The sequence below is a fragment of the Zonotrichia leucophrys genome, chromosome 26 (genome assembly GCF_028769735.1).
Source record: "Zonotrichia leucophrys gambelii isolate GWCS_2022_RI chromosome 26, RI_Zleu_2.0, whole genome shotgun sequence".
NCBI classification, from domain to species: domain Eukaryota; kingdom Metazoa; phylum Chordata; class Aves; order Passeriformes; family Passerellidae; genus Zonotrichia; species Zonotrichia leucophrys.
In genome coordinates, this window is record NC_088195.1 from 1,981,775 (window position 1) to 2,004,736 (window position 22,962).

At 48.1% G+C, this 22,962-nt stretch overlaps 2 protein-coding genes across 11 annotated transcripts; one reads left to right on the forward strand and one right to left on the reverse strand.

Annotated features, from left to right (window-relative positions):
- Positions 1–738: 738 nt before the first annotated feature.
- OARD1 (O-acyl-ADP-ribose deacylase 1) lies at positions 739–4,059 on the reverse strand. Of its 2 annotated transcripts, none has more exons than XM_064733162.1 (6): positions 3,839–4,059; positions 3,304–3,368; positions 2,475–2,619; positions 2,308–2,366; positions 1,585–1,697; positions 739–1,305 (listed from the first exon to the last, which is right to left on the reverse strand). In XM_064733162.1, exons 2-6 carry the CDS (start codon positions 3,334–3,336, stop codon positions 1,203–1,205), a joined length of 453 nt encoding a protein of 150 aa, XP_064589232.1. In that variant the 5' UTR covers positions 3,337–3,368; positions 3,839–4,059; the 3' UTR covers positions 739–1,202. The 2 variants fall into 2 exon arrangements, with proteins under 2 accessions (XP_064589232.1, XP_064589231.1); XM_064733161.1 differs by lacking the exon at positions 3,839–4,059 and adding an exon at positions 3,666–3,800.
- Positions 4,060–4,170: 111 nt separating this feature from the next.
- NFYA (nuclear transcription factor Y subunit alpha) lies at positions 4,171–22,340 on the forward strand. 9 transcript variants are annotated; one of them, XM_064733037.1, is made up of 10 exons: positions 4,171–4,318; positions 6,908–6,994; positions 9,895–9,981; positions 12,032–12,178; positions 14,073–14,204; positions 14,856–14,961; positions 15,386–15,552; positions 17,002–17,175; positions 18,475–18,576; positions 19,348–22,340. In XM_064733037.1, exons 2-10 carry the CDS (start codon positions 6,920–6,922, stop codon positions 19,399–19,401), a joined length of 1,044 nt encoding a protein of 347 aa, XP_064589107.1. In that variant the 5' UTR covers positions 4,171–4,318; positions 6,908–6,919; the 3' UTR covers positions 19,402–22,340. The 9 variants fall into 9 exon arrangements, with proteins under 9 accessions (XP_064589107.1, XP_064589110.1, XP_064589109.1 ...); XM_064733040.1 differs by having other exon boundaries at positions 9,895–9,978; XM_064733039.1 differs by having other exon boundaries at positions 9,898–9,981.
- The last annotated feature ends 622 nt before the right edge of the window (positions 22,341–22,962 follow it).

Consider the following 22,962-nt stretch of genomic DNA (forward strand, 5'->3'; position numbering starts at 1 on the left):
GCCATGAGCAAGGAACCAGAACAAAAACCCAGACACAAATTAGGGGAAAGACTGAATCCATGAGCAGCCTCCATGCCTGTTCTGGATCAGCTCAATGCTCCAAATTCCTCTCTGTTGTTTTTCCCAGCTACAGCAATTCCCCACCCAGCAGGTTTACAAAATATGGGCAAGGAACAAGGAGAGTAAGGATAAAGACAAACAGAACTGAGTAACCCAGTCCCTTCCCAAGGAATCCAATCAAGAACCCTGCCATGCTACAAAATTCCCAACTCTTATGTCCCATTTTTGTATTTCTTCAACACACCTGGCACTTTTCTGGGCATGCAGAATGACAGAAGTCCAGAAGATTTGTTATTGTGGGAGGATTTAAAAACCAAACACGAAGGGAGGGTCTGTGGCAGTTCCTCAGTTCTGGAACAAACTCTGCCAAATCAGGAGTTTTCCATGGATCTCAGAAGCAGGGGTGGTGCTGATTTGCTTTTGTTTTGGGTGACAAACACCAACCTTTGTGTAACACCTGGACTACAAATGCACCAAACAAAGAAATGTGGAAACCCCACCTTAAACCTCATCCTGTGAGATTTTAGAGCACACCAGCCTGTTTGGATCCTCACCAAACAGAGCTCTGCAGACCATAAATGACAGAGCTGCTGAATAAAACACACCCACCAGGTGTATTTACAACCCTCCAGCATTCCCTGCACCCCCAGCCTGTCCCCAAAGAGCCACAGGTACCAATCCAACAGCAGGGCAGTGTTTATTTCACATCACACCATGATCCTGAGCGAGCACCACCTCAGCAAACCCAATTTGTGGCAGGAAGGGAGAAATGAAACCGTTCCACGTGTGAGGGCAGGTGAGTGAGCCCCGTGCCAGGCAGGGCATGGCAAACAGAACAAAGCAGAGGTGCCAGCCCCAACAGAAACCCCGAGTCCCCAGCAGTGCGTGGAGCCCCAGTGACACCTGGTGGCTGCAGGGACACACCGAGAGCTCCCCCAGGCTTTGCACAGCGCCGCTGCCTCCTGCTAATTAACAGCCCAAATGAACTTCTCTGGAGCTTGCTGCTGCTGGAAGGCCCTGTCACTGTCACACGAGTGAGTGACACCCAAATGCAGAACGTGCTCCACACACAGGTCCCCCCTTGTCCGTTCACAGGTTCTGCTCCCAAAACTGGGGGAAATGGGGATCTTGGACTGCTCTGCTCACAGGGTGTACACTGTGATCTTGATGTCAGTGTTCTCAAACACCTCCTCGAGGATGGCTGACACCTTTTCCCATTGCAGGCCGTCGAGTCCACATCCAATCCTGGAAAACAAAGCACCAAAAAAGCCTCGTTGGGCCTTGTGCTGTGCCCAACCAGCTGCAGTTTGGGGTGGCCCTGCCACAGCTCCCCATGAACCCACAGAATGTGGGGAGAACAAGGAAACAAATGCACAGGGAAATGCAAATTAGATTTGCCCTATTGAACAGAGGACTTGGATAGAGGTGGATGCTTGAATTCTCATTTCACAGCAGGGGATCACCCCTCAGACATCCTTCTAGAAATGGAACTCCCAACATTGGTATCAGCTGCTGAGCCCTCACCTGGGCATGGAGATGTCGGTGACTCCGTTGTTCAGGCAGTGAGCTCTCATGGCTTCCAAACTCTTCTGCATGCTCTCATAGGTGGGCTTGTGAGAAACCTTCTGCTTTGTAATCTACAGAAAAATAGAAAAGCTCAGCTGTGCCTTGGGCATCACCCCTGCAAACCTCTGTCTGTTATAAATACAAAACACATTCTGTGATATCCCAAAACTCCACACCCAGACTTGCCTCTGTGGAAAGACCTGAGCAAAGAACATTTCACAGCTTAAAACACTCTAATCCAGCAGCCAGCTCTGTCCATGTAACGGTGAAATGCAGATGGACACAACAGCTTGGCTGCTCCTCACAGACAATGCTTAATGCTCACAGACATCTCTTATTGAGAGGAACATTCCAGTGCCCAAAGGGAGCCAACAAAACAGAGACTATTTATTTACAGGGGCCTGGAGTGACAGGACAACAGGAATGGCTTCACATTGCCAGAGGGCTGGGTTAGATGGGATATTGGGAAGGAATTGTTCCCTGTGAGGGTGGTGAAGCCCTGGCGCAGGATGAGACAGCCACAACAGAGGAGTTGTCCCTGCTCAGGATGAGCTTTAAGGTTCCTTCCCACCCCACCATTCTGTGATTCCCTGATTCCATGAACAGGGCCAAAAGCCCCCCTAGCTATTAATGTGACAGTTGAGCTCCAGGGAGGTGCCCCAGTGCCACCCCAGCCCTTACCAGGTAGTAAATGTAGCGGTCATCCCTCTGCAGAACCGCCACCTCCCCCGTCTTCTTCTCTAAAGCACAAAAACCAAGGTGTTTTTACAACAGCCACACTCCCTAACCCCACACAGCTCCAACACCCTCCCTGCTGGAAATCAGAAGCTCCTTCAGGCACCACTCACTTTGATCCAGGAGCTCCTGGACGCCTCCAAACTTCTTCTTGAAGAGCACGGCGATGCCGGCGCCCATGCGGCAATCCTCGCTGATGCAGTGAGCCAGGGCGTCCGTGCTCGGGCACGAGAACAGGTCCCCCTTGACACACCTGATCTGCAGGGCAGGGCAACAACACCTCCTCAGAGGGCACACAGGGCTCTGGGGACCAGGGAATGGGCAGCAAGAGGGGCAGGGTTTGAGTTTGCTGTGTAGGGTGTAAGCGTTTGAGCTGGCACGGGCTACAAACCCAAGGGAGGGAATTACAAACCCCACGTGTGGAATTACAAACTCCACAGACAGAACTACAAACCAAATTCACAGCATTACAACCCCAATCCAGAGAATAACAAACCCAATATAGAGAACTACAAACCAAATACAGAGAATTACAAAGCCACTACAGAGAATTACAAAGCCACTACAGAGAATTGCACACCCCGTACACAGAATTACAAACCCACTACACCTCCTCAACAAGATCATTTATGAGCATCATGTGCCAGCTCAGCAGGTAATCTTACAAAATCAAAGCTTAAAAGGGTAATTATGTGACAGGGAGCACAGCTGGATTAGTGAAACCCCTCCAGCAGCACCGAGGTGCTCAGGCAGGCAGGTGAGCTCTGTGCTGCTGCACAGCACCTGCCCCACTGACATTACACACAAAAAGCACACGGATTTCAGCACTGGCAGCTCTCAGAAGCTGCAGGATGCAGCCAGTTCCGTGCTCTCAGGGCTGTAATGAGAGGAAAGCCTCTTTGCACAGACAATAATATCCCATGTAACCCATTTCCTACGCACTCTCTCCTGATCCTTGGACAAGTGGGTGGCCATGGTAACGTGGGGTATGGAGAAGGCTCCTGCGGCTGGAAAGATGAGAGAAAAACAATTATTAGGAACCTGAAGCTAGGCAGTAAGAGTGTGTTAGAGGGGGCGAGGCTGAGCCTAACTGATCTGTGACAGTGGGACGTCTATGACAGATGCCGGTGCCCCTGGCCCGGTCCCCCTGCGCCTACAGCTCCGGCCCGGGAGGAGGCCCCAGCCCTGGGTCACCGCACAGTGAGCACCCCCAGGCTGCCGCCCTCCTCCTCATCACCATCATCACCCTCCTCCTCCTCCTCCTCCTTCCCCTCCCACCCCTCAGCATCACTCGGCCGCCGCACCCGCGGGGCGCACAGCGATCAACCGGGCCGGGCCCACGGCCTGCGCCACGCCGAGCCTGCCCAGCGCCGCCCACATCGCTCCGGCCGAGCCGCAAGGGCGGCCCCGCCTCACGGCCACAGCGCCCCGCCTCAGCCGGCACGGCGGCTCCGCCTCAGGGGGACATTGGCGGTACCGCCTCAGCTGCTCCGCCTCGCGGCGAAATGGCGGATCCGCTTCGCAGGGGAGTTGGCGGATCCTTCTCAGCCCACCCGGCGGTATCGCCTCACACAACACGGCGATATCGCCTCACACAACACGGCGGTATTGCCGCACACAACATGGCAGCCCCGCCCCACACAACATGGCGGCGGCGCGCGCGGGCGGACCCGCTCTATGGTCCCGGCCCAGAACATTCCGGACAGGGGGCGGAGCTTAGGGATGGGCGTGGCCCGCCCCGCGCGCGCGCGCCCCGGCCCCCGCGCAGGCGCAGTGGCGGCGGGCAGGGCGAGGCGCGCGGTTGGGCGGCCGCGGCCGGGCGGGGCCCCGCCCCTCGCCCCCTTTGTCCGCGGTTGGGCGCCATTTTGCGCGGCGGGCGAGTGCGGGCGCTGATTGGGCTTCGGGGCCCCGCGGCGGAGCCAATCAGCGCGGGGCGCGGACCGGGCAGCGCGGCACGGTGAGCGCGAGCGGCCAATATGGAGCCCCCGCGCGCCGGGATTGGCGGGGCCGCGGCCACTCAGGGGCTGAGGGGGGAACCGGGGCCGGGCTCGGTGCGGCCGCGCCGGGGCCGCGGGGCGAGCGGGGCCGCGAGCAGCGGGGTCGGGTACTCCGCGGCCGGGCGGGGGGCGCGGGGCCCGGCGCCGCAGCGGGGCTCGGCCTGTTCCCCCGGCGCGCTCCGCCCCGGGAGCCTCCCCCGTCCGGTGCCGGTGTGCGCGGTGCTGCTGCCCTGATGTGTCCGGCGGCAGGGCCGGGGGCTCGAGCACACCGGGAGAGCCCCGGGCCGGGGCTTCCCGCAGTGCCTCAACAGCCCCGGCTCATCCCTGGCTTCCATAGCCCGGGCTCCACATGTCGTGCTCCGCCCGCCCCCGTGTTAAATCCCAAATCCCGCTCCGGTGTGGGCGTGCGGTGTCCCGGGAGCGGTGGATCCCGCGGAACGGAGCTCGGGGACACGGCTCGAGCGATGCTCCGGAGCTCTCGGGCTGTGCGTGGCACTGGTTTGCTCTTGCTGTGGGTTGGTTGTTGAGGAAACTGCTCCTGGTGCAGCTAGATTTGTATAAATATAAATTATGTGTGGTTTATATGTATATGTATAAATATTTGTATGTATTTTTGGAGCTATCCTGTGTAGGGGCAGGAGTTTAAGGATCCTAATGAGTCCCATACAACTCAGTACATATATATACATATATATTTACACATACATATATATACATACATATATGTATATATATTAGTTATGTACAATCTATATATTTATATATATTATGTCCATAAATATGACTTTATATATAATACATTTTTATATATTTATGTATAATTATATTTATATATTTAATGCATAATTATATATATATATCTCTGCTGCTGGGACTGCAACATTCCCTGGTTCCCAGAGCATTCCCGGTGAGGAGGAGCTGCCCATGAGCTCACTGGGGGAGGAGCTGCCATCCATCCTCTGCCATTGATTGATCCCTGATCATTAATATTTAACTTGGCTGCTCTGTGTTTAACGAATGGGATGAGATAATCCCTTGGATGGTGAGGATCCAAAACCTTGTCCAGAACTTCAGGCAGCTGCTGCAGAGTGTTGGGATTGCAGAGCTGTTAATGTTTTAATTAAAAAAATTAATTTAGGGCAGGAATGAAGAATCCAGTGTGAAATTGAAATGGGAACCTGACAGCAGCATTTTCAGAAAGAATATTTATCTTCTTTGACTGTGAAAAAGTCTCAGGAAATGGGCAAAGGATGGGACTCAAACAGCAGCAGTAACCACAGCAACGGGAACAGAGAGTCTGTGACTTAATCCTGTCAGCATTCCTTGAAAAATGGAGGGGGCCAGAGGTTTTGTTGCTTTAGCCTTGGCAAATTAAAGCTCCTGGCTGTGGTTTCATTCAGCAGTGTAGCAGGACCTTGTTCAGTCGTGGCATAAATCAAACACCTCACTAAGGCAGGAATTCTGCTGCTCTTGGGCCAGTGAGGAGGGAAGCAGTGGCAGGGAAAAGATGTTTTTATTTCAGCACAGATGTGTGCAGGGAAAGGACCAAAGAATGAGGGTGAGAGGATGGAGGTGCTGGGAAATCTGCTTCCCAAAATCCATGAAAAGTATGTATTTGAGTATAGAAATATTTGTTTAGGGAAGAAATTCCTCCCTGTGAAGGTGAGGATTAGGAGCTGTGGCTGCCCCTGGATCCCTGGAAATGTCCAAGGCCAGGTTGGCATGGTGGAAGATGTCCCTGCCCACAGCAAGGGGTGGCACTGGATTGTCCTTAATGTCCCTTCCCACCCAAACCATCCCATGAGAGCAGGAGAGGGAAGAAAAACAAGGAGAGAAACTTTCACACCTTAAGGTTCAACTTCACACCTGGAGGTTTTGCATTTCCTGAGCTTTCCCAGCAGTGCCACTCCCCGTGTGGGCACCAGGCTGTGCAGACTCACAGAACTGGTGAAATCCATGAAATCTGGGCCAGAATTGAGGTGGTTTTGCTGCTCCCTCAGGTTGGATGTGCCTGAAGGGTTTCCTCTGTTTATTGCTGGGGTGGGGCAGTAAAAATCCCTGGGGCAGCTCCTGGTTTGCTTGGCTTGGCAGCTGCTGGGGACAGTGGGAATTATCAAACCTGGGGACAGCAGGGATTGGCAGCCTGGGGAGCAGATGCACGGGACTTGCCATGCAACGTGGGGACAGCAGGATTGCCAGTGGGACAGCAGATTGCCAGGCTGGGGACAGCAGGGATTGCCAGCCTGGGGACAGCAGGGATTGCCAAACGTGGGGACAGCAGGGATTGCCAGGCTGGGGACAGCAGGGATTGGGGACAGCAGGGATTGCCAGGCTGGGGACAGCAGGGATTGGGGACAGCAGGGATTGCCAAACGTGGGGACAGCAGGGATTGCCAGGCCTGGGGACAGCAGGGATTGCCAGGCTGGGGACAGCAGGGATTGGGGACAGCAGGGATTGCCAGCCTGGGGACAGCAGGGATTGCCAGCCTGGGGACAGCAGGGATTGCCAGGCTGGGGACAGCAGATCACCTGATTTCTGTTTTCCTGCAGGCCTGAGGCACCATGGAGCAGTACACAGCCAACAGCAGCAGCTCCACGGAGCAGATCGTGGTGCAGGCAGGGCAGATCCAGCAGCAGGTATGGAATGGGGGAATGGGGGAGTCCTGTGCACCCCTCAGAGGGAACAATTGGGATAAACCCCAGAGATTTCTTGTAATTCCAAGGAAATGAGGGATCTGAGCTCTTCCCTAAAGGGAGGTGGTGCCAGAGCCTGAGCTTGGACAGTGGAACATTCAGCTGGGACTCAAAGGGCACCTGGGGCCAACATTGGTCTCTGTGGCACTGAGAGATCCAATTTCTTATTTACCTGTGAATAATCCAGGAGCCATGTGGATCCAAACAGCAAATACATCCCAGCTTGGAAAGAACTTGGTTTCAGCAGCACAATCCTGATCCTCCTGGGTACCTGCTCACCTGACTTCTGTCACCTGGGCACTGATGGCACCTGCCTGGAAGTCAGAGTAAATGTGGTTTTAAAAATTAAATATTAAAATCAAATATATATTTTTAAAATTAAATATTAAAAGTAAATATATATATTTAAAATTAAATTAAAAATATAAATTTTTATTTAAATACAAACATTTATATAAAATTTAAATCAAAATGCAGGTGTACAAGTGACCAAATTTCAGTGTAGCAGGAAGTTTGTAAAACGGTAGTGACATGGGGAAAGTAAAATATAAAAATATATTAACACATCTCTGAAAATGGAGGAAACAAAATATTAACAATCAGTTGTCCACAAGAAAAATTCCCCCAAAGTTGAAATAGGTTTTGTTCAAGCCCACAGAAGTTTCCTCCAGCTTTGCCAAATGAACATTTATAGAGATTCTTTGTTTCAGAACAACAGGTGGAGCAAAACAAACACACAGACCAGGAATTCAACCAACCCCATCCATCCCACAAAGAAATTCACATTTCAGTGTGCAAACACCAGGGCTGAGTTTAGAGGGTTTACTGATTTTGGCTGCTCAGCTTTCCATATCCAGATGTGGGGATGTTTTTCCAGCTGCTGCTGAATTTTTCTTGCATCTTCTGCTCTAGTTTGGGGGGGTTTGGTGGTTTTGCCATGCAAAGGGCAGAGCCACTGGATGATGTTTTCAGGGAGCTCTGCTTTGCTTTGGCCTCAGGAGGGACCAAATCCTCCCACTGGCTTTAGCTGGAGTTGATTTTTCCAGCCAGAACAAGATTGCACTCGAGATTAAAACATTTTACATTAAGGATTATTTGAAATACCTGTTTGCAGCAGATAACCAAAGATGTAGTTGTTTTATTGACATTTTCCAGGTGAAAAGGAGACAAACACAACTCTTGGCTTTTGTTTTCAGTACAACTTCTTAAAGCCTGTGTCTGATGTGGAACATTTTGCTAAAATCAGTTGTTTTACCAGGCTGTTGCAGCACTTGGGAGGGAGCTGTCCTTCATCTCCCCATGCTAACACAGTTACTGGGAGTATTTTGGGACTCTTAGCAAAGAGGCTAAAGATAGAAAAGGCTTTTAGTTAGCCCTGCCTGCTCCTGCAGCCTCCAGACTGTCCCTCAGGGTCACTGGTGGGCAGCCACCGACCCAGGGCTGGCACAGATGAGCTCAGGAAGGGCTTTGTTGGACAAACAAGGGTGCCCAAAATCTGGAACCCTTCGCTGTGCCAAAACCTGGGCAGTGAGCAGACTGAAACCCTGACACTGAGCTTGAAATCCTGCAAAATGCCCTGGCTTGTTCCCTGTGAGTTGGAATATTGAAGCCTGAAACTTCAAAACTAAACCCCTGAAACTGAGCTTGAAATTCTGTAAAATGACCCATCCTGTTCCCTGTTATTGGAATATTGAAACCTGAAACTTCAAAACTAAACCCCTGAAACTGAGCTTGAAATCCTGCAAAATCACCTGTCCTGTTCCCTGTTATTGGAATATTGAAACCTGAAACTTCAAAACTAAACCCCTGAAACTGAGCTTGAAATCCTACAAATTCACCTGTCCAAAATCACTTATTCCTGTGAGTTGGAATATGTAAACCTGAAACTTCAAAACTAAACCCCTAAAACTGAGCTTGAAATCCTGCAAAATCACCTGTCCAAAATCACCTATTCCTGTGAGTTGGAATATTTAAACCTGAAACCTCAAAACTAAACCCCTGAAACTGAGCTTGAAATTCTGTAAAATGCCCTGTCTTGTTCCCTGTGAGTTGGAATATTGAAGCCTGAAACTTCAAAACTAAACCCCTGAAACTGAGCTTGAAATCCTGCAAAATCACCTGTCCAAAATCACCTATTCCTGTGAGTTGGAATATTTAAACCTGAAACTTCAAAACTAAAACCCTGAAACTGAGCTTGAAATCCTGCAAAATGCCCTGCCCTGTTCCCTGTGAGTTGGAATATTTCAACCTGGAACTTCAAAACTAAACCCCTGAAACTGAGCTTGAAATTCTACAAAATCACCTGCCTCAATCACCTATTCCTGTGAGTTGGAGTATTGAAACCTGAAACCTCAAAACTAAACCCCTGACACTGAGCTTGAAATCCTGCAAAATGCCCTGCCCTGTTCCCTGTGAGTTGGAATATTTCAACCTGGAACTTCAAAACTAAACCCCTGAAACTGAGCTTGAAATTCTGTAAAATGACCCATCCTGTTCCCTGTTATTGGAATATTGAAACCTGAAACTTCAAAACTAAACCCCTGAAACTGAGCTTGAAATTCTGTAAAATGACCCATCCTGTTCCCTGTCAGCTGGAATATTGAAGCCTGAAACTCCATAACTAAACCCCTGAAACTGAGCTTGAAATCCTGCAAAATGCCCTGCCCTGTTCCCTGTTATTGGAATATTGAACCTGGCCGTGCAGTTCCAGGGAACTCCATGCTGAGTTTTGCTGAAACTCCCATTCCTGGTGTTCCTGGCGCAGTGTGTGTGATCCCCACCCCCTGTGCCAGCAGTGTGTTGTGCATTTCCATGTTTCAAGCTCTCCCTGTTCCTGTTCCCAGCAGCAGGGAGGTGTCACAGCTGTCCAGCTGCAGACTGAGGCCCAGGTGGCATCGGCCTCAGGCCAGCAAGTCCAGACCCTCCAGGTAGTGGTGACCTCTCTGATTGTGTTTCTGAGCACTGCATGCCCCTCCCCAGCAGCACATATCTAATGCTGTGTTTTCCCAGGGGTTCCAGGAGGAGCAGGGGGATGGATGTGGAGCAGGAATTTCTGCTGGGTGCTGCCTCTGGGCTTGGCATTGGAGCTGTTCCCATTGGTGCATGGCAGGAATAAAGTTCAGGGGGATTTTATAGTTCTAAACAGCAAAATGAGGAAGGGGCAGTTGGGATAAAACCCAAAGATTTCCGGTAATTCCGAGGAAATGAAGGTTCTGAGCTCTTCCCTGAGGAGGGCTCTGCCTTCACCACACAGAGCTGAGCTTGGACAGTGGAACCTTCTCAGCTGGGACAACATTGGTCTCTGTGGCACTGAGAGATCCAATTTCTTATTTACCTGTGAATAATCCAGGAGCCAAACAGCAAATCCATCCCAGCTTGGAAAGAAATTGCTTTCAGTGTGAAGTGTTTCCTGTCTTCCTTAACTCACCCAGGATTTCCAGGAGCCCTTTGTAGAGCAGCTGACAGACCCTGGGCAGCTGGGGCAGTTTTGCACTCAGGATTTTGGTTTTGTTTGGTTTGTAATTCTTCAGAGCAGGGTGCTTCCAAGGGGCTGGGATGGCCCTGCCAGCTGCAGAATCAACACAGCATTTTTTATGTTCCGAGTTCAACTCTCAGATGCTGCCTCACTTGGATTGCTGGGCTCACTGGGACCTCTGGTTGTTGTTATGTTCTTCCCACCTTTTTTTTTTTTTTTTTTTTTTTCCTAGTTTGCCTTGCTGTGATTCATTAACAAAAATCCTGGAATGTCTCTTGTTTTCCTTTCTGCTTCTTGGACATTGTGCTGCTGCCTGTGCTTCTGTGTGCTGACCTGAGCATGCTCCTCCCTGTGTGACCCAGCCCAGGGGCTGAGGGCTTTGCATGGGACAGGGACAGAGTGGGGACCTGCAAACTCCCAATTCCCAGGGCAGGATTTGGCTCCTCACCCTCTGGGGTGTGAAACTTGGGTGGCTTTACCCCATTGTGATGTTCTTGTTCCTAAACAAATCAGATTTTGTGATCCCTGAGTTCATGAGACTGATTTTGCATTTAGGCTGTGGAGGTAGAGTATTTTTCAAGATGTGTGTGGGGAATTTGGGGGCTTGGCAGGTGAGAGGGTTCAAACAGAGAGGTTTTCCCCTTGTTTTTGTTTTAGTGGGCCTTTTTCCCAGTGACCAGAGAGAAACCAGGTCCAAGAGTCCAGAGATTCTCAGGCCAAAGTTACCTCAGAATCCCAGAGTGGTTTGGGTGGGAAGGGACCTTAAAGCTCACCCAGTTCCCACCCCAACACCTTCCCTATCCCAGAGTGCTCCATCCCTGTCCAGCCTGGCCTTGGACATTTATATTTATATTTATATTTATATTTATATTTATATTTATATTTATATTTATATTTATATTTATATTTATATTTATATTTATATTTATATTTATATTTATATTTATATTTATCCAATCTAAACCTTTTTAGGCCCAGAAGTGGCTGCTGCCCATCCACTTGGATTTTTCCTCCCTGAACTCCATTTTGTGTTGCTCCAGTTACAATTTCCCTCTCTAACCATGGAGAGTTTCTTCTCCAGCACATCCCATGCTCCATCCATGTCAGTTTGGAAATGAGAATGTTGTAGGCATAAAATTGAAGAGAGCCACCTCAGAACCTCCCTGTCAGAACAGAGTTCTCTCAATAGGAACCTCAACTAACAAACCTAAAAAAATCTCAATAGGAACCTCAACTAAGAATCAGTAATTGTGAGGTGAATAATGAAGTTTTTTATCCCACTTTGCTCTTGGGCTGTGCATGAAAAATGTGGCTGGAAAATGGGATTTTCATGCTTTGTAACCACTAGAGTGCAGGACAAGCAGATAACTCACTCAATCCTTAGCACTGGAAGGCAGAGCTGGTTTGAAGCAGCTCAGTGCCCGTTCCCCACAGACAGGGTGGGTGGACAGGGCTGGCTCTGGGGCTGCTCTGGTGGGTTTTTCATTGTTGTTTTGTCGTTGCAGGTGCAGGGGCAGCCTCTGATGGTGCAGGTGAGCGGGGGGCAGCTCATCACCTCCACGGGCCAGCCCATCATGGTGCAGGCCGTGCCCGGGGGCCAGGGCCAGACCATCATGCAGGTGCCCGTGTCTGGCACTCAGGGCCTGCAGCAGGTGAGACACCTGGGGACACTGCACAGCTCTGGGGTGCTGCCACTGCCACACAGGGCTCTGCTCAGCACCCCAAACCCAGCCTCAGCTGGTGCTGGCTGGCTCTGGCACGGTGGCAATGAGTAAAAGTCCTTTATGAACTGAATTTTTATGATTTATGGCCTGGTGCAAAGATTTTAGTGCCGAAACACAGCTGGGTTGGTTTGGGACTTTTCATCATGGGATGGATTGGGTTGGATGAGATCTTGAAGCTCATCCAGTTGCACCTTCCTGGCATAGGCAGGGACACCTTCCTGTGGGGATAGAGGTACCTGTGATAAGGATACCTATGATGTGGGAGACCTTCCCACAGAGCAGGGTTTTTGTTGAGCAAAACAGGCTGAGGTGGTGCTTGGTAGCTCTGGGACAGTGGGAATCAGTAAAAGTCCTTTATGAACTGGTTTTTTATGGCCTGGTGCAAAGATTTTAGTGCTAAAACACAGGGTTTGAGGGTTTGTTTGGGGCTTTTCATCATGGAATGGATTGGGTTGGATGAGATCTTGAAGCTCATCCAGTTGCACCTTCCTGGCATAGGCAGGGACACCTTCCTGTGGGGATAGAGGTACCTGTGATAAGGATTGCTATGATGTGGGAGACCTTCCCACAGAGCAGGGTTTTTGTTGAGCAGGGTTTTTGTTGAGCAGGGTTTTTGGCTGAGGTGGTGCTTGGTAGCTCTGGGACAGTGGCAATGAGTAAAAGTCCTTTATGAATTTTTTATGATTTATGGCCTGGTGCAAAGCTTTTAGTGCTAAAACACAGCTGGGTTGGTTTGGGGTTTTTTCTTCATGGAATGATTTGAGTTGGATGAGATCTTAAAGCTCATCCAGTTGCACCTTCCTGCCATAGGAGGGATACTTTCCTATGGGAATAGGGATATCTGTCATGTGGGATACCTTCCCACAGAGCAGGATTTTTGTCTCTTGGCATAATTTATCTGGCCCTTGCAATGTAGTTGGGAATCTGGTGCCTGTTCAATTTATGGCTTAGAAAGAGGATTTTTAAAAAATACATATTTAAGAAAGCTTCTAGCAGGTAATTTGTGCTTGAGCCCCTCTAATGTGTGATGGCTGAAGGGGATTTAAACCTCCCTGTTGCACAGAAGGCAATAGTGAAGGAGGTACAGAAAATGGATTTTTTGGAAGTAATTACCTGTTTAAAAGACAGTTGGTAAATTTAAGGAGGTGGTGCTGAAAAGCAAAGGGAAGAACTGTGACCATGGCATAATGAAAGTGTCCTGATGATTTAGGATGGGATTTAGGAACCCAGCACAGTCCAGGAAGGCAAATGATGTCTTGGTGTTTTGAGAGGTTTATTTAACATTTCCTTTGTTGCAAACCACTGTAATTTGTATGAGGTTTTCTCAGTCTGGTTGGAGGAGGAAAGTCCATAACTGTGTTTTTAAACACAAACTTCAAACCATATTCCAGCTCTTCTTTTTCAATCTAAGAACGTTCCACACTGGTGGAAAGACTCTGCAAAGCTGAGGACAACTTTATAAATCCCAGAAATACTTCTGAGTGCTGGATAATGAACACCCCTCAGATGTCTTAAATCTTAGTCCTCCTCTTCCACCTGCCTGTTTGTTCCCAGTGGATGTGAATAATTGATTTCTCCTGGGTGATTTATTGTGCGAGCAGTGCAGAGCTGCTGGAGCACGGTGACACAGCACTCTGCTCCCTCTGCCCTGTGTGGCAATCCATTCAAACTCCTCATTCTCTACTGGAAAAAGAGAAGACTCCCTGCTTCCTTTTTCTGTGCAGCAGCAAATCACCCTCAGGGATGACTTGGTCATGCTGAGGCTGAGGAGGGAGAAATCAGAGGCATAGTTAATGTTCCTTTCTGACTCTTTCTTCCACAGATTCAGTTGGTCCAGCCAGGTCAGATTCAGATTCAAGGTGGGCAGGCTGTGCAGGTACAGGGGCAGCAGGGCCAGACCCAGCAGATCATTATACAGCAGCCCCAGACTGCAGTTACTGCTGGCCAGACACAGGTAACTGCACCAGCATGAAAGGCTTTTCTGCAGAGGAACAGGAAGAGAAACTTTTAAAGATGTGGTTAAGTAAAAAAAAAAAAAAAAAAAAATTAAAAAAAAAGGAATTATTAATATTGAGGAGAACTTGAGAATAAGTGTCATGTTTCTGTAGTGTTTCATACATGACTCTGGGGCAGAAAAATCAGATTGCATGTTTTTCTCCATCGTGTTTCTGTATTTTATTGGTTCGTGGTCGTTTTTGTCTCTCTGTTGAATTTTGAAAACATGAAGCATTGCTAATTCCATACTTGGGCCATTGTGTGCAGTAGTCCAGTCACACCTGGGGTTTCTGCTGATGCTTTTGGTTAGGACCAAAATTAAATTTTGGAGCAGAACAGTTCTTCTTTTCACATCTTCATAGTGAGACAGGAAACTTAGAATTTGGGGTTTTTGTCATTATTGAACTGTTGGAAAATGCATCTTACATGTGCTTCAGGTGTTTGATCTCCAGGTGTTTGCTCTGTGCTCCAGCCTGTTTCTTACTGCTGCTAATGAGGCAGCAGAAATAGACACCTGGAACACCTCAAGCACCATGTGTTCATTCAGGAATTGTAAACACTGGGGAAAAGGGGCAATTTGTGACGTTTTTGTGCTCTTTGTTTTGTTCAGACCCAGCAGCAGATTGCAGTGCAAGGCCAGCAGGTTGCCCAGGCTGCTGAGGGCCAGACCATCGTGTACCAGCCTGTGAATGCTGATGGCACCATCCTGCAGCAAGGTAGGAGGGCTGGCAGGGGCCAGGGCACCTCCTGGAGAGGCTCTGTGTTTATTGAGGTGTTTGTGTGCTCTGCAGGAATTCACTCCAGAAACAGAAAATCTCCTTGTCTCTGGCAAGGCCTGCTAGAATAAAACCCCTGAATTTTGCTTTTCCACCTCAAGAGTACGTGGTTACTCACAGTGAGGTTACAAATGCAAAAACCTGATGGAATTCTGATGGAATTTAATCCCTCACTGTAGCACTTTCCTGACTCTCTGCATGATTTTGGAAGGATGAATGAGTAAAACACAGAAGTGGGACTAATGCTGTTCCCTTCTTTTTGTGTGCGTGTTTCTGTTTCTTTTTTCTTTTTCTCTCTCTCTCTCTTTTTTTTTTCTTTTTTTTTTTTTTTTCCCCTTTCCTTTTGTTTTCTACTTCCTTAAAGTTACAGTCCCTGTTACAGGCATGATCACCATTCCTGCAGCCAGCCTGGCTGGGGCCCAGATTGTGCAGACAGGAGCCAACACCAACACCACCAGCAGTGGCCAGGGGACGGTGACAGTGACACTGCCAGTGGCTGGCAACGTGGTCAATTCAGGGGGAATGGTCATGGTAGGTGTGAAATCCCCACTGCTGCCTCTGCAGGCTGAGCTTTGAGGTGTTTTGTACTCAAATCTTTTCACAAGGATGGGGATGGGATGGTGGGAATGGCTTGAAGTGGAAGGAGGGCAGGGGTGGGTGGGATGTTGGGGAGGAATTTCTCCCTGCAGGGACCCCAGAGGAGCTGTGGCTGCTCCATCCCTGCCTGGAGCACCTGGGAGAGTGAAAAGTGTCCCTGAAGGTTGGAATTGGGGGATCCTAAAGATCCCTTCCACCCCAAACCATCCTGTGATTCCCTGGTTCTGTGATAAACTTTTGTCTGAGATTGAGATACCGTGGTCAGTCCTCTCTGGAAGTTCCATTAGTTGAAAGTTTAAACAACACAAATTTTCAGCTCCAAAGGCCTGGATCCTGCTGTGATCTTTGCTCTGGACTTTCTCCCACAGCAGCTCAGAAATGTAGAAACTGAAATCCAAACTGAGCTGATGAGCAAAGGTTTAAATATATTTATTCACTTCTGGTTTTCTTGAGGATCCCTTAGGATTTGTTTCCATCATTTATAGAGGTTTTTCCTGCCAGTTCCTGTTGCTTTGTAGTGTGAACCTCTAGAATGTTGCTGGTCCCCACTAGATGTCAGCAGCTCTGCAGTGATGCTCTGAAATGAAATCATTGAAATAAAAGATAACCCAAAAGAAAGGGAAGCACCAGCCATGTCCTGTTTGTTTAATTGTCCAAGAAGCAGCAACACAAGGAATTGTATTGAAATGTGACCTTTATTGTCACAGACACATTTTATGAAAAATCCTTTTGCTAGGATTATTTCTCTTAAGAAGCTGAGAGAGGCCTCAGGAACAAAATGTAAACATTGATTATCTGCTGCTGTGGAATGCAACAGGTGCATCTGGGATTGGTCTCATGTGGTTGTTTCTAATTAATGGCCAATCACAGCCCAGCTGGCTCAGACTCTGGTCAGTCACAAGATTTTATTATCATTCCATTCCTTTCAAGCCTTCTGATGAAGTTCTTTCTTCTATTCTTTTAGTATAGTTTTAATATAAATATCATAAAATAATAAATCAGCCTTCTGAAACATGGAGCCAAGACTCTCATCTCTTCCCTCATCCTGGGACCCCTGTGAACACCAACACACTTTTTATCAGGAAAAGCCAGCAGGACTGATGAGGAATTGTTGGTTTGGATTGGTTTTGCAGAGGTTTGGATTGGTTTTGCAGAGGTTTTTAGATTGGTTTTGCAGAGGTTTTTAGATTGGTTTTGCAGAGGTTTTTAGATTGGTTTTAGGTGTATTTGCAGTTTGAGAGCAGCTTCATTGCTCCTTTTCATTTAAGCAGCTGCATTACCCGAGCAACGCCCACTTTCTATTTCAATATCGAGCTTTTGAATGCCATTTTTTGTGGAGTTTGTGTGCTGAGCTGCAAGCACTGAACCCCCCTGTGTGTGCAGATGGTGCCTGGGGCTGGCTCAGTCCCTGCCATCCAGAGGATCCCCCTGCCTGGAGCAGAGATGCTGGAAGAGGAGCCCCTGTACGTCAATGCCAAGCAGTACCACCGCATCCTGAAGAGGAGGCAGGCACGGGCCAAGCTGGAAGCAGAGGGAAAAATCCCCAAAGAGAGAAGGGTGAGGATAAAACTCAGGTTTAACGCAAAATTGCTCTGTGGCAAAGGCACAGAATCCCAGCTTGGCTGCAAAATGAGGGTTGGAATCTTGGTGTTCCTCAGTTTTACAGTGGTTTGGTTGTTGATGAGCTGCATCAGAGTAAATTTTTTAAGTCCCTTGAGGATAATTCTGCTAATTTGGGGTGGTTTGGGGAGTGTTTGGAGCTGTGTGTGAGCATGCACTGACTGCCAGTGGGGCAGGGGGTGGATGGGGACTGGAATTTCCTCTGGAAAAGCAGAGACTGGGAATTTCTTCTGGGAAAACAGTGACTGGGAATTTCTTCTAGGAAGGCAATGACTGGGAGTCTGTGGGGCAGAGGATGGATGGGGATTGAGAATTTCCCCTGGGAAAGCAGAGACCGGGAATTTGTAGGGCAGGGGATGGATGGGGACTGGAATTTCCTCTGGAAAAGCAGTGACTGGGAATTTCTTCTAGGAAGGCAATGACTGGGAATCTATGGGACAGAAGATGGTTGGGGACTGGGAATTTCTTCTGGGAAGGCAGGGACTGGGAATGTGTAGGGCAGAGGATGGATGGATGGATGGATGGATGGGGACTGGGAATTTCTTCTGGGAAGGCAGAGACTGGGAATTTCTTCTGGGAAAACAGTAACTGGGAGTTTGTGGGGCAGGGGATGGATGGGCACTGGGAATTTATTCTAGGAAGGCAGTGACTGGGAATTTCTTCTGGGAAGGCAGGGACTGGGAATCTGTGGGGCAGAGGATGGATGGATGGATGGATGGATGGATGGATGGATGGATGGATGGATGGATGGATGGGGACTGGGAATTTCCTCTGGGGAGGCAGAGACTGGGAATTTCTTCTAGGAAGGCAGGGACTGGGAATATGTAGGGCAGAGGATGGATGGAAGGATGGATGGATGGGGACTGGGAATTTCCTCTGGGAAAGCAGAGACTGGGAATATGTAAGGCAGACGACAGATGTGGACTGCGAATTTCCCCTGGAAAACCAATGACTGGAATTTCCTGGGAAGCAGTGACTGGCAGGGTCGTGGGCAGAGGATGGATGGATGGGGACTGGGAATTTCCTCTGGGAAAGCAGAGACTGGGAATATGTAAGGCAGACGACAGATGTGGACTGGGAATTTCTCCTGGAAAACCAATGACTGGGAATTTCTCCTGGGAAAGCAGTGACTGGCAGGGTCGTGGGGCAGAGGATGGATGGATGGGGACTGGAATTTCCCCTGGGAAGGCAGAGTGGCTCTCCCTGAGCTGCTCTCCCCTCCCTCCCTCCCTGCAGAAATACCTGCACGAGTCGCGGCACCGGCACGCCATGGCCAGGAAACGGGGAGAGGGCGGGCGCTTCTTCTCCCCCAAGGAAAAGGACAGCCCTCACATGCAGGTGAGTGGGGTTTGGGGCCAAATCCCCTTTTTAACCCTTCAGGACACACAGCAGAGGTGTCTGTGCTGCTTTGTTTGGGGTTTTGGGCTTTGCTGCTTGTCCCTCCCTCCCTCTGAATTTTTTATCTGCTGCCCCTTGGCCCTCCCTGCCTTTAGATTTATTTCAAGCATAAAATAAATAAAACCTGGGAATAAAACCTCCTGTCACTGCTTGTGGAGTTTGCCCCGAGGAATTAAATGACAATAATGTGGATAGAAGTGTGTTCACTTTGTAGTTCTTAGGATAAATGCACACAAACATTGTGTGTTTGTAAAACAGCCTTTCTGCCTGGGGACTGGGCTGTTCTTTCAGGACATCAATTAAAGGTAGAGACTCCTTATCTGTACATCTGATGGAAAATATAAAAATGGGAATATCTGATTCTTAGCTGCATCTTGATTTGCATAAAAGGTGCAAGACAATTTTCAAAGGAAGGGACATAATGGAGTGGAATGAGCAGGTTCTGTGGTTGCTCAGTGCTTTAGAGCAGTCCTGTGCCTTTAGGGAGTGTTTCTTATTTTGAACCAAAATCATTCCTAAATACTGATCCTAAATACCAGAAACAACAAATTCCTGGGAGGTATTTAGGATTTTTGTGGCCTGTAAAACCCAGGAAAAACAAGACAGTTTTGGGGCTCAAGGGAAGTGCAGCAGTGTGTCCTCCTGATGGTTGTGTGTGGCTCTCTCTGCTTCATGGAAAAACGTGAAATTTCCACCCTTTTGTGTCTGCAGGATCCATCTCAAAGCAACGAAGAAGCAATGACACAGATGATCAGGGTCTCCTAACCCCTGCTTCCAGGGCAAAACACCTGAAGGGAATTCCCATCCCTCCTGCCAGCCTGCCCTGCCTGCCCAGAGTGCCCCCTGGCGTGGGACAATCTCCGTGCCACAGCCTGTCCTTCCCCACAGAGCAAGCACCACGTGTTGAGGACGTGCTTGAGGTTTCAACTCTTCCACCAGAACCTTTCAGACCTCCTTGGTGCCCTCTCCTGATCCAGCACAGGGAATTCAGAGTCCGAGTGCTCATCTCTGGTTTTTCCTTCATTTTCCCACCTCAGTCCCTGGGGCTGGTGCAGCTCAGCCCTGTCCAGGGACAGATTCCAGCTCCTCCAGCAGCACTGAGCAGGGCTGGGCTTGAGATTTCTTATTCCATCCACTGCTCACCCCTCTGGACTTGGTTTTCCCTGAGCTGGGCATTGCTGTTGCACTTCTGGCCCTGGCAGAAACTGAAGGGGATTCTTTTCAATTCCACCCTGTACATGTGTAAAGAAGCTCTTCTCTGGGAAAGGTTCAGCCATCCAATCAATGCTAGAAATAGTCGAGATTCCTGCAGGACTTGATGTGTTGTGTCTCTGTTGCAAGTGGGGTGGGAGAGGGAGATGTGGGGGGGATTGGGTCAGTGAATCAGTCTCTGCCTGGGTTTGGATGTTCATTGCCAGTCCTTTTGCTTTGGAAGAAAACTGGATGTGAGTATAGAAAGGATTGAAACTTTTCAGTGACTCTCTTCCAAAGGATTTATTTTTTTTTTTTTAAATTGTATTTTTTTCACCTGCCAGTGAAATCCATGGTTCCTCCAAGAGATGTGGAGCCCTCAGTGTCACAGAGGTGGCACTTGGCCATGGCTGGGATGGAGTTTCTGGTGCCTAAATCATTTCTACAATTCCAAGGGATGATTCAGGACAGCAGCAGCTGGGGCAGCTCAGCCTGAGCTCCCTGAAGGACTCAGCAGATACTGATGAACCTTTCATTAATGCTTTTTATAAATTAAGCTCTTAAAAACCAAACAGAAGTGGCACTTAGCAAAGGAGCAATACTTACATTATTAAAAAATAGGATTTTCCCATGACCTACAGCTGGCTTTGTCTGAGCATCTCCACAGAACAGAGTTTTAATTTCGATTCTAAGCCTGCTCTATTATAATTTGAATTTTGGTGATGGGAGCAGTAGTTACAAGCATTTAACAGGTGATTTCTCACCATTGCACTGCTCACCTTGATGAGTTACACAGCTGCTCTGCTGGAGTCCCAGAATTTCCAGGTTTTTGTGTGTCCTGTAGCTCAAACTGGATCACAGCAGTGAAATTTGGGGTTGGGAATGTGCTGGGTGAATGGGAACCTGGCCAGGTGCAGCTGAAGAGTGAGGAAAAGCTGCCAAGGATGGCTGAGACTGTGTCAAACCCAGTGAACGCTGAATTGAAGTGACAAGGAAATGCAGCTGGGAAAAGATGGAAGGAAATACCATTTCCAATTTACTGGAAGCTTATGGCTAAAGACAAAGTGGAGGACAAATCAAGAGGACGCAAAAGAACAGAGCCTGGAAAATGCCATTTCCTTTGGATGAAATGAAAATCCTAAACCTGAGAGAGGAGGAAAGTTGGATCCTTGTGAGCAGGGAATGCTGGGGAGCCTGTTCGGGTGCAGGACAGGAGGGGTTTGGGATGGATCTCCAGAAGCAGCTCAGCTCCTTGCTGTGCTCCTGCAGCTGCCCTGGCCCCTGGCAGGCACAGAAATCTCCTTCCTTCCAGTTTTCATCCCAACTCAGATGAGCAATCTGACACTCTGCTCACAGCTCTTAATTAGGATTTATTTCTAATCATTCCAAGGGCGTTTTTAACATGGATGGCATCCTCAGGGCCTCTGGGTGTTCCTGCCTTAAATCCTTGCCCAGTTCCAGCGCTGGTTTTGCTCAGCTGGCACCTGAAGCTCACCCAGCATTTCCTGGGCTCTCCCCATTCCAGGAATGTGCAGCTCTCCTTAAGGGATTTTAGTTGAATTTGCAGCATTACTGTAAATATTTTTTTGGAGCATCTGTACATTTTGTTGGTGGAATATTTGCTGGAGTAAAACCCTCTCCCTGATATATTTTGCTCTTCAGTTGATGCTAAATCTGTCCTGAAACACCTTTTTGAGAGCTGGAAGTTCAGGAAGCAAGATTATTGCTCTGACATAGATTTTGTTTCATTTTTTTAAAGAAATAATTTACTTTTCTTAAAGAACTTGTAAGCTTTTTTTTCCCAATATCCCTTCATATCTAGGTTCTCTGATCTGCTGTTGTAGGTTGTGTGTGAAGAAATACGGATTTGTGTTCTAGAAAGTCTTACTGTTAATATTTTAAATAGTGATGTGAAATCCCATTATTTTTTTTATTTGTTTTGTGTTCTGTGTATCACTGCTGAAAGTTGTGTTTGTTTGGTGAGGTTGGAGCCAGCAGTCAACACCACGGTACCAAAAATATTTGCTTTCTTTTCCAGGCAAATCTGTGAAAACTGGAGAAATGTCCAGTTCAAAACCTCCCTAGTAATTAAATTAAAATTCTTTGTAGATTGGCTACACTTGAGTAAAAATTTCACTTTAGGAGTGAGTTTAACATTCTAAATTTCACTTTAGGAGCGAGGATGAAAGAAGAAGTTTGGGGAAAAATGTGTTTGATTGGCCCAGAGCAGTGAAGCATCAAACCCATCAAAACCCAGATTTTTAGGAGTGTAAAGATCAGGATTTGGAAGAAGATGGTCCTCAAGTGATGCTAAATGCATGTTAAAAAGAGCTGAAAAATCAACTTTTCTTTGTGGGAGGGTCCTGAGCTTAACGTAACGTCAGGCAAAGTTTGTACATAGTTCAAAGTTTTTAATTTTTTTTATATGATGCATTTTTTCAGGTGTATTTTGGTCTTTAATAGATGCAATTGTAAGTACTGTGTACACTCTCCAGCTAATAAAATTTATAAACTGAGAAGTTTTTGCTCTTTGTTTTGGGAATTTTGTGAGGGGCCAGGGGAGGGCAGCACCAACTCCACGCCAACATTTCACCATCTCAAAACCCCCGGAGCACAAAGCTGGCACTCACGAATTCTTCCCAGAATTGGTCAACACAGTGATGATCACACAAAATAAAACCCTAATGCAAACAAACAAACAGAAAAAAAAAGGAAATGACAGCATGTAAGATCAGAGAATGGGAAGCTGGGCAGGAAATGAGGAGAACAATCACGCAAGCCTGTTTAGGAAGTCAGAAATCAGTTTCTTTAGTTATTATGATGTAATTTTCTAGGTTTTGGGGTTTTTTTTCCAGACAATTTGCAGTAGAATTATAAAATAATATTGGATATAATGGTAAAAAAACTTGGTATTGTGTGGCCACATCAAAGCAATCAACAGGAATTTACTTTTCTCTGTCACCCTCACCTTCAGAGCTGCAGAATCAGATTTTATCCAATCCAGGATCCAATCCCTTCCTTCCCTCCCCTGCCACCCCCTGTCCAGGCTGGAATCTTCCTGAAATCTTGACATCCAAAAATTAAACCCATTTTTGTGCCCTGTTCAGCATCCTCAGTCTGTAGCTCACGGAATTA

Excerpts from the sequence above, each read along its gene's own strand:
- NFYA (XM_064733037.1), top strand. The coding sequence starts at position 6,920 with ATGGAGCAGTACACAGCCAACAGCAGCAGCTCCACGGAGCAGATCGTG. Across the intron at positions 14,962-15,385 it reads TGGCACCATCCTGCAGCAAG|TTACAGTCCCTGTTACAGGC; the intron begins GTAGGAGGGCTG and ends ACTTCCTTAAAG. Across the intron at positions 15,553-17,001 it reads ATTCAGGGGGAATGGTCATG|ATGGTGCCTGGGGCTGGCTC; the intron begins GTAGGTGTGAAA and ends CTGTGTGTGCAG.
- OARD1 (XM_064733161.1), bottom strand. The coding sequence starts at position 3,741 with ATGTGGGCGGCGCTGGGCAGGCTCGGCGTGGCGCAGGCCGTGGGCCCG. Across the intron at positions 3,369-3,665 it reads GATCGCTGTGCGCCCCGCGG|CCGCAGGAGCCTTCTCCATA; the intron begins GTGCGGCGGCCG and ends TCATCTTTCCAG. Across the intron at positions 2,620-3,303 it reads TGTCCAAGGATCAGGAGAGA|ATCAGGTGTGTCAAGGGGGA; the intron begins GTGCGTAGGAAA and ends CCTGCCCTGCAG.